This window comes from Tupaia chinensis, unplaced genomic scaffold (genome assembly GCF_000334495.1).
Source record: "Tupaia chinensis unplaced genomic scaffold, TupChi_1.0 Scaffold143646_1, whole genome shotgun sequence".
Taxonomy (NCBI): domain Eukaryota; kingdom Metazoa; phylum Chordata; class Mammalia; order Scandentia; family Tupaiidae; genus Tupaia; species Tupaia belangeri.
Genome location: NW_006203494.1, coordinates 603011 through 612270, shown reverse-complemented (window position 1 = coordinate 612270; position 9260 = coordinate 603011). Strand labels below are relative to the sequence as shown.

Genomic DNA, 9260 nt, shown 5'->3' with positions numbered 1-9260 from the left:
GCGGCATGACCATCCCCCCTGGGGGGTGATTTCTCGCTTTCTGTCTCTCTGTCTCTCTATCTTTCTGGTGAGCGCTCGCGCCCTATAGCAAAAACCTCTCCCAAAAATAAATAAATAAATAAATAAAAATTAAGTTTTGAGTGTGGGTGATACAAGTTAGGCTGTTTGCCAATCCCTATTACAAATCAAGTCATTATCAAAACAAATGAAGAAGCCAACTTTGGTTACTATGTTCTCATTTCAATGATGACACGTGCCCTTGAGTAAATTCAGAAAGTCTGGCCAGCAGGCGGCGCAGAGTTGAGCTCGGTGGGACCCCACACAGCCAGTTGCAAGGGCCAAGTCCTGAGCCCAGTGCCTTGAAGGGCAGCCTGGGCACCTGTGCATGCGTTCCCCAAATCCCAAAAGGACAGATGTGAGGAAGGGATTGTGGTGTGGCCATTCCCTGGGGCTGATTGCGTACTTTCCCTGTCTCTCTCTCTCTGTCTCTCTCCAGTGAGCACATACAACCCACAGCAAACTAAAACAGAAACCCAGAAAAGCACAGGTAAAATAAAACCGCCACACCCCGCAGCTCAAAGGCGACCACAGGAGTACACCCCTTCCCCACGGCTCCACCACACGCTGTCCAGCACTTTCCTCACTGTGACCCTCCCCAGCACCTTGGACGCCAGTGTTCTCCGTGACCTCCGGGGAGTGCAGGGCGCTCTCGTCAACACGCCAGCACGCGCTGGCTCCCCTTTTACCAGGTCACGTGGGTTTCAACTCTGTCCGATAAAGAGCACCTGGGCGGCCAGCCAGAGGGTGGTCTGGTGGTGACAGCGGGCCCCACATGGCTACTGCAGTTTAAGTCCCGGCTCTGGGGCTTGGAAGGCGTGCTAGGAACATGTATGTGCGTGTCCAAGGCCCTGTAAGGAGGGGCAGGAGATGGGGTTGCGGCATGGCCACTTCCCATACGCCTTCTCTGTCTCTCTAGAGAGCAGGCACCCTCTGACAAAAATTAAAAAAAAAAAAAATCACCTGTAGATTTAATAAAATAATTATTTATTTAATTTATTTCATTCATTTTATTTTAATTTGACCAGAGAGAGACACAGAGAGAGAGAGGGAAAGTGAGAAAGCAAGCCACCAGGTCCAAGATTTGAACTGTGGATGGCCATGTGGGAGTGGCCAGCACCTTAACGACCACGCCACCTGCTGGTCCCAAGCTGTAGATTTTTAATTTCTTTCAGGAATTTTTCTTTTTTTTTTTTTTCTTTTTTTTTGCTATATGGCAAGTGCACTCACCAGAAACAGAGAGGATACTGAGAAACCATCTCCTGGGGGGACGGCCTTCTGCAGTCCCTTGTCCTTCATTCTCTTCTTGGGATTCTGGGGCACACATGCACACACCCCCAAGTGCTTCTCATCACCACGTCTGGTACCTGGACCACTGTCCTGGCATGAAGCGCACCAGGGCAGAAAGGGAGGGCCTTCCTCCACGAGGGGCCCAAGTGCAGCCAGACTCGGCCCGCCATCCTTCCTGGTAGGCTGCGGCGTGCCCTGTCTCTGCAGACGTCTCCTGAGGCTTGGCCACCTTGGGCCACTCTATACTCACCTGTTATCCGGCTGTTTCCCATAAGTGGCATAGTTCAGCTTAAAACGTTTTGCCTGGAAATTTAAAAACAAACAAACTAAAACAGAGATAGACATTTCAAGAATCAAACAATATTTGAAAAAAACCTGAAATAAGGGGCTGACAGGTGGTGTGGAAGTTGGGGCGCTGGACTCCCACATGGCTGACAGTGGTTTCAGGCGTGGCAGCTTGCTTTCTCACTCTCCCTCCTCTCTCTCTGGTCCAACAGACGCGGACTCGCTGCGGGCAGCCTGTTCTAGCCAGCATAGTCAGGCCAGAGGTAGAAGAGGCCGGTGTCCGGGAGAGGAGGCAGCGACACCCAGTGGGAAGGGCAGGGTTTAGGAAACAGCCATCCTCACTTTAATCCTGGCTCTGCACTGACTACCTGCGTGGCCCTGGCAAGTTACCTCACGTTTCTCGTTCTGGCAGATTTTTAAAAATAACAATAATAAATAAAGTTTAAAAAATAATTAAAAAAAGATAACAATGCTGGGACCAGCAGGTGGTGTGGTGGTTAAGGTGCTGGACACTCCCACATGGCTGACTACGGTTCGGGTCCTGGACCTGGTAGCTTGCTTTCTCACTCTTTCTCTGTCTCTCTCTGGTCAAGTTAAAATAATAAATGAATAAATAAAATAAATAATTAAAAAAGGTAACAATGCCTATTGTACAAATGTTACGGGACTCAAAAGATGCAGTAAGTACATATAAGTCATTCAAAAGACAGTAGTAACTGATGACAGTCAAGATGGCAACATGGGGCCGGCAGGTGGCGTGGGGTTAGGGCGCTGGACTCCCACAGTTCAAGTCCAGGACCCGGAGGCTTGCTTTCTCACTTCCTTTCTCTCTCTGGTGAGCACACACGCCATATAGAAATTTAAAAACTAATGATAAATAAGATGAGATAAGTAGTTATATTTTTAAAAACAGCAACATCCTATAGCTACGTGTCCTCACAGGTGTGGCTCCTGGAAGCGGTTTCCCATTAATTTTATGCAAACACTTCTCAGCTGTGGCCAAGTCTGCGAACTCTACAAAGCAGTAGCCAGCTGGGATCCTGGGAAGAAAGCACACAGAGAAGGCACCATTAGAACATCCAGGTGGGACCACAGATGGCAGAATCGTGCTGCTAGACTCCCAAGTGGTCGACCGCAGTGAGCGTCCTGGACCCAGTGGCTTAAAACTCAAGCCAGGTGCGTGTGCGTGCGTGCAGGCCCGAGTGCCCAACACCATGAGGAGGAAGGATTGCGGAGTGGCCATCCCCCTGGGCGGGTGACTTCTCGCTTTCTGTCTCTTTGGCGAGCACACATGAGCAATAGCATAAACCTCTTACAAAAACAGAAACAAAAACAAAAAAGTCCCAGGTGAGTCTTGGCCTGAAGTGAGAAAGAAGGGTTTTTCTTCTTAAAATTTGCCGTAGGACACACGCACTGGCCAGAGACAGAGAAAACAAGAAATCACCTCCCAGCTCCCAGAAAGATGGCCACTCCAATCCCTTCTCCATTTTCTTCTCAGAATTTCGGGCATGCACATACATGTGCCCATGTGTTTTTCAAGCCATTGGGTCCAGGATTGAAATCGCACAGTCGGCCATGGGAAATCCAAGCCCCTTAGCCACAATGCCATAGGCCGGCCCTGAGCAGGTTTCTAACCAGAGCCCACAGCTTTGTTCCCCCATACTCCAGAAGGGACTACAAACCGGAATATAAGGTCTGCCCGGAGCCAGTGCCAGACTCACTTGGTAAACACTTACTGTGCTGTGACCCACGGGACACTCCTGCGACCTTAGGCGACCTACAGTTTGCAGGGCCTACTAGGGGTAGACCAAGACAAGGAGACAAACGGTCCGGACACGAGACATTCTCTCGACTAGTCTCCCGTCCTTAACTCCCGACGGGCTCCTCATGTATTGAAAAACCAAAAGCTGGGACCAGCAGTTAGCGTAACGGCTGTCGCTGGACTCCCACGTAGTCGACCGTGGTTCGCGTCTCGGACCCGGTGGATTAAAACTCACGCCGGGTACGTGTGTGTGCGTGCCCAAGATCCCGAGAGGAGAATGGAGGAGAAGGGATTGCGGCGTGGCCAAACCCCGAGGGAGTGATTTCTCGCTTTCTCTGTCTGACGAGCGCACACGCCCTATAGCAAAAACCTCTCCAAAAAAAACCTAAAACAAAAAAAAAGCTAACAAAGATATTCTGTGGACAATGTTAAAACTCTAAATGCAGGATGGCCACCATACGGCATCAGGAGATCACCGTTTTGTTAGTGACGTGTAAGCAGACGTGTAAGCCATGGAGTGTCCCCGTGCAGCATGCCATGTCTCTCTCAAGCTTCAAGAGCCAAGATTTAAGTCAGGTCCGTCATGCGAGACCCGGCCCTCTTAACCTCTAGCCTATACGGCCAGCCTATAATTTACTTTGTTTAGCAAAAAGAAGTATCTTGAAAAACACAGGGATTAGGGTCACCAGGTGGTGTGGTGGTTAAGCTGCTGGACTCCCATGGGCCTAACTGCGGTTCAAGTCTCAAGACCCAGTGGCCTTAAACTCATGCCAAACATGTATGCACACACGTGCATGTGCCCCAAATCCTGAGGGGGAATACAGAAAGGAATGCAATGGCCATCCCCTCTAGGTGGTGAAGGCATGAACCCTATAGCAATATTTTCTCTCAAAAAAACTCCCCCAAAAAACTAATTATCAGGCCGGCAGGTGGCGTGGTGGTTAAGGTGTTGGAGTCTCATGTGGCTATTTGAGTCCTGGACTTGGTGGCTTGCTTTCTACTTTCTCTCCTTCCCTCCCTCCCTTTGTCTGTCTCCCTCTGGTCAAATTGAAAATAATATCCAACAAGAACCAGCAGATGGCGTAATGGCTACATCGCTGGACTCCCATGTAGTAGACCATGGTTCGAGTCCCAGACCCGGTGGCTTAAAAGCACACTGAGCGTGTGTGCGTGCGTGCCCAAGATCCCGAGAGGAGAATGGAGAAGGGACTGAAGCATGCCCATCCCCCCAGGGGGTGATTTCTTGCTTTCTGTCTGTCTTTCTGGCGAGTATATGTGTCCTATAGCAAAAACCTCTCAAAACAAAGCAAAACAAAACAAATTAAATAAATAATTTTTTTGGTATTATTTCATTTATTTATTTTTAATTTGACCAGAGAGGGATAGAGCAAGAGAAAGAGAGCAAGCCGGCAGGTCTCGGACTCCAAATGCAGTCGGCCATGTGGGAGTCCAGCATCCTTAGCAACCCCGCCACCTGCTGGCCCAAATAAATAATTCTTTTAAAAAACCTGATTATCTATCTTTAAAAAAAAAAGCCCTGTGTGTGCATCTGAGTGGCAATACAGATTTAGGTAGATGCTGTGGTTTGGATGTCCAGAGAATTTCATGTGCTGGGACTTGGTTATATCATAAAACTGTTAGGTAACGGGCCAGCAGGTGGCGGGGTGATTCAGTGTGTTGGACTCCCACATGGCTGACAGTGGTTCAAGTCCTGGACCTGGTAGCTTGCTTTCTCACTTTCTCTCGTCAAATTAAAATAAATAAATATTCTTAAAAAATAAAAAAAGCTGTTGGGTAAAAACTTACTCCCCTCACAGGCCGGCCCTCCATTTCCTTTTAATCACCCCATGTCAAGCCAGCTGGTGGCACGGTACTGGGTTACAGAAGTCGTGATGTATTTTTCCATATAAAAATGACTCGTGACTTCCAACGATCTGCCGGGACCAGCTGGGCATGAGCACGTTTCTGAGCGGGGAGGCTGTGGATTAGAAATAGACACAATAACACACACACACACACACACACACACACACACACACACAGGTACAGAAAAGCGAGGAGCGGTGGGCGCGGCTTCTCTGATGGAGAAGCTGCGACTAGAACCAGCCTCAGCTTTATTCTTTTACAGGGCAGGAAATGGGGGAAGGGGAAAATGGGATGCAAAAGGAATGGGAAGAAGGAAGTGGAATGCAGAGAGAGTAAGGGAGGAGGAGCTGGGATACAGAGCCAGTTGTTGGATGTAAATTGTCTGAAGATGTGAGAATGACTGGTGCCGAATAATTTCTCTCATCTTTTTAAATTATTTATTTAACTTTATTTATTCATTCATTTATTTTTAATTTGGCCAGAGAGACACACACAGACAGAGAGAAGGTGAGAAAGCAAGCCACCAGGTCCAGGACTTGAACTGTGGTCAGCCATGTGGGAGTATCCAGCACCTTAACCACCATGCCACCTGCTGGTCCCAAATTTCTCTATTTTTTTCTTTTTTTGAGAGGTTTTTGCTATAGGGTGCATGCACTCGCCAGAGAGAGAGACAGAGAGACAGGAAGCGAGAAATCACCCCCCAGGGGGAATGGCCACGCCATAATCCTTTCTCCAATCCATTCTCCTCTTGGGATATTGGGCACGCATGCACACGCGCCCAGCGTGTTTAAACCTCCGGGTCCAGGACTCGAATCGCGACTACATGGGAGTCCAGCGACATAGCCATTACGCTAACTGCTGGTCCCAAATTTCTCTAATCTTTTTGAGAGACAATTTAATAAACACATATGACTTCCTTTAGCCCAATACTATCAGGGTATTTAGTATCAACAACAAAAGACAACCAACGACAGCAGGCAGGTACTGCTTCCATATAAACGCTCAACAGCCCCGCTGAAGCAGCTTACAAAAGCGCATGTCTGCATGTGTCTACAGGCCGCATGCTTTAGCTTTATTTATTTATTCATTTTAATTTGACCAGAGAGAGACAGAGTGAGAGAGAGAGACAGAGAAAGGGAAAGTGGAAAAGCAAGCTGCCTGGTCTGGGACTCAAACCACAGCCAGCCATGTGGGGGAGTCCAGCCTCCTTAACCACCACACCACCTGCCAGCCCCCAGGCCGCATGTTTTAATCACATGTTTTCAAATTGACTGCTCTCCACAATGATATAGCAGTTAAAGTGGCTTTGTCCCACTTGGCTGACTGCACAGGTCAAAACCAGGACCCGGTGGCTTGAAAAACATGCCAGGAATGTGTGTGTGCCCAAAATCCCCAAACCTACAACCCAGGCTCACTAGAACTAGGGGGTGGATCACAGTGTGGGAGTCCTGTTGAAAGTGCCCGTCTCTCTCTGCCTCTTTCACAGAAGAGTGAATGGATGGACTTTGGGGGAAAAATAACATCTAACAACCTTTTCTCCTAACCACTTAATTTTAATTTCACTGTTCTTTGCTGTGTAACTTTCTTAGAACTTAAACAATGGGGGTCCGGCAGGCGGTGTGGTGGTAAAGGCACTGGACTCCCACATGGCTGACCATGGTTCGAGACCTAGACCAGGAGGCTAGCTTTCTCACTTTCTCTCTCTCTTTCCCCCCCTCCCCTCTCTGGTCATATTTAAATAAATAAATAAAGTTAAATAAAATCATTCCTTTTTTTTAAAAAAATATCTTGTTTATTTTACTTATCATCTTTTTTTTTTTTTAATTTTTCATCTTTTTTTTTTTTTTTTTTTTTTTAATTTGACCAGAGTTAGACACACAGAGAGAGAGAGAAAGTGAGAAAGCAAACTGTCAGGTCCAGGACTTGAACTGTGGTCAGCCATGTGGGAGTCCAGCGCCTTTAACCACCATGCCACCTGCCGGCCCCTAAAGAAAATAATTCCTACAAGAAAACATGGTGACATGTTACTGTTGTTGAAATCAGCAGTGAGCACATGAATTTCACTGTACTATTTTTTTTGGAGAGGTTTTTGCTATAGGACACATACAGCACTTGCCAGAGAGAGACAGACAGACAGAAAGTGAGCTCCTTCTCCATTCTCCTCTATTTTGGGCACGCATGCACACGTGACCTGCGTGAGTTTAAGCCCCCGGGTCCGGGACTCAAACCGCGGTCGACTACATGGGAGTCCAGCAATATAGCCCTTATGCCAACTGCTGGTCCCAAGATTTTATTTTTTTAGTTTAACTTTACTTATTTTATTTTGACAAGAGAGGGACAGAATGAGAGAGATGGAAAGTGAGAAACCTAGCCCCCAGGTTTGGGACTTGAACTGTGGTCAGCCATGTGGGAGTCCAGCACCCTTAACCACCATGCCAGCTGCCTGCCCCTTCACTGTACTATTCTTGTTTGAAAGTTTTCATAATTAAAGTTTCGATCACCTATCACAAGCCAGGCTGGTGCCGAGCAGAACACGGTTCCTGTCTGCAGGACACGCGGTTCTGGTAGGACAGATGTGTACCCGCAGCCCCCCCAGCTCTATATGGGCGGTGTCACTGAGGGGCTGAGCTGAAGGGAGTGGGGTGCTCTTTGTCACCCTTTCCTACTGAGATCCACACCAAGCCCGCTTTTCCTTAGTGCCACTTTCTACAGCTGCCACCCGTGACCCAACACTGCTCTGGAATACTTCTTCCCGTCAAGGGCCACGCAGCCCAGTGTCGGTGGGCAGGACATGGGCATCCAGGCACTGCAGAACAGCCTGCACTCCGTGAGCGGGTGTGGACACTAGACAGTGGGCCACCAGGAAGTGCTGCCATAGCCAAGCACGCACGTCACACCCCGTCTCACGATCTTTAGGAGCTAAGAGCACCAGGCGAGGCCTCGCTACCGGCTTGCAGATGGGGCTGAGATGGGCAGGACCAGGCAGGGGCCAAGGCCGTCTGGGCTCAGTGCAACGTTTCATCATGGAACATCCCAGCACCAAACCTAAAGGGCTGGGCCAACCTGGTGAGCACGGGGAGTGACCACAGCCAGACCTGGGGGACACAGCCCGAGTGAGCAGGCACACTGCGTCCCCGCAGTCTCGGGGATCGCTCCCCAGAGGAGCCAGCCAGGCCCCCTGGTCCATGTGCCCGTGTCCTGGTCCTACATGACAGCTCTTACACAGTGCTTTGTGTTTCCAAGTGACTCTTCCACTTCCTCCTTAAATGTTCTGGCTTTGGGGAAATTCTGCTGTTTGATGTGCACCCTTTCCCATCCACTGTACCTTTAGAGAACTTTCTACCATAAACATGTACGGAACAACTTTTGGGGACACGGTCATCTACTTATTGTAAAATAGGAGATGGTTTCTAACCCCATCTTCCAATAAACACGAGCACAGGCGAAGGTGCGCTCAGTTCTCTGGAGACCCCAGCGCCGACACTGAGTCTCCCACCAGGCGGGCTCTGGTCTCCAGTCCTGGCGGCCAGATGGCAGGCCAAGCAGCAGCGGCTGGCTCCCACGCGGCCCACCGCCTGGCCTGGGTCCTAGCCACCCTGGGCGCAGGTGTGTGCCCAGATCCCAAAAGGGGATCGAGGGTTGCGCGAGACTGCCCAGAGGCGGTCCTCAGCGAGCAGGAGCACAGCAGCCGGCAAAGGCAATCAGGACTGTACGGCCACGCGCGCGGCGGACAGGGACGTGGCCACCCCTGTCACTGGTGCCCACGGTCTCCCTGTGCGGCCCGCTCCCCGCCCCCTCGGCACGCGCCTACCTAGAGGCCCGCCGCTCTGAGGTCTGTCTCTATGGCCGACGGGTCGGCTCACTGTGGTGGGGACCTCACCAAGCCGGGTCGCCCGGCAATGCCCCTCCTCCCGTCCCACCTGCTGGGACACTGGGGCGCGCACGCGAGACAGGCGTGCTGCAGGGTCAGCCTGGTCCCCAGCTGGCCGAGCCCCCAAGG

General features: G+C 50.1%; 1 protein-coding gene across 1 annotated transcript in view; it reads right to left on the bottom strand.

Moving 5' to 3' along the window:
• Window positions 1–9260, bottom strand: part of TRNAU1AP (tRNA selenocysteine 1 associated protein 1) — a 19199-nt gene that overhangs the window by 9474 nt on the left and 465 nt on the right. The window contains exons 3-4 of the mRNA XM_006164600.3: window positions 2573–2672; window positions 1598–1650 (exon numbers count right to left, since the gene is read on the bottom strand). Coding sequence (XP_006164662.1) covers window positions 1598–1650; window positions 2573–2672 — 153 coding nt within the window. The remainder of the gene's footprint in view (window positions 1–1597; window positions 1651–2572; window positions 2673–9260) is intronic.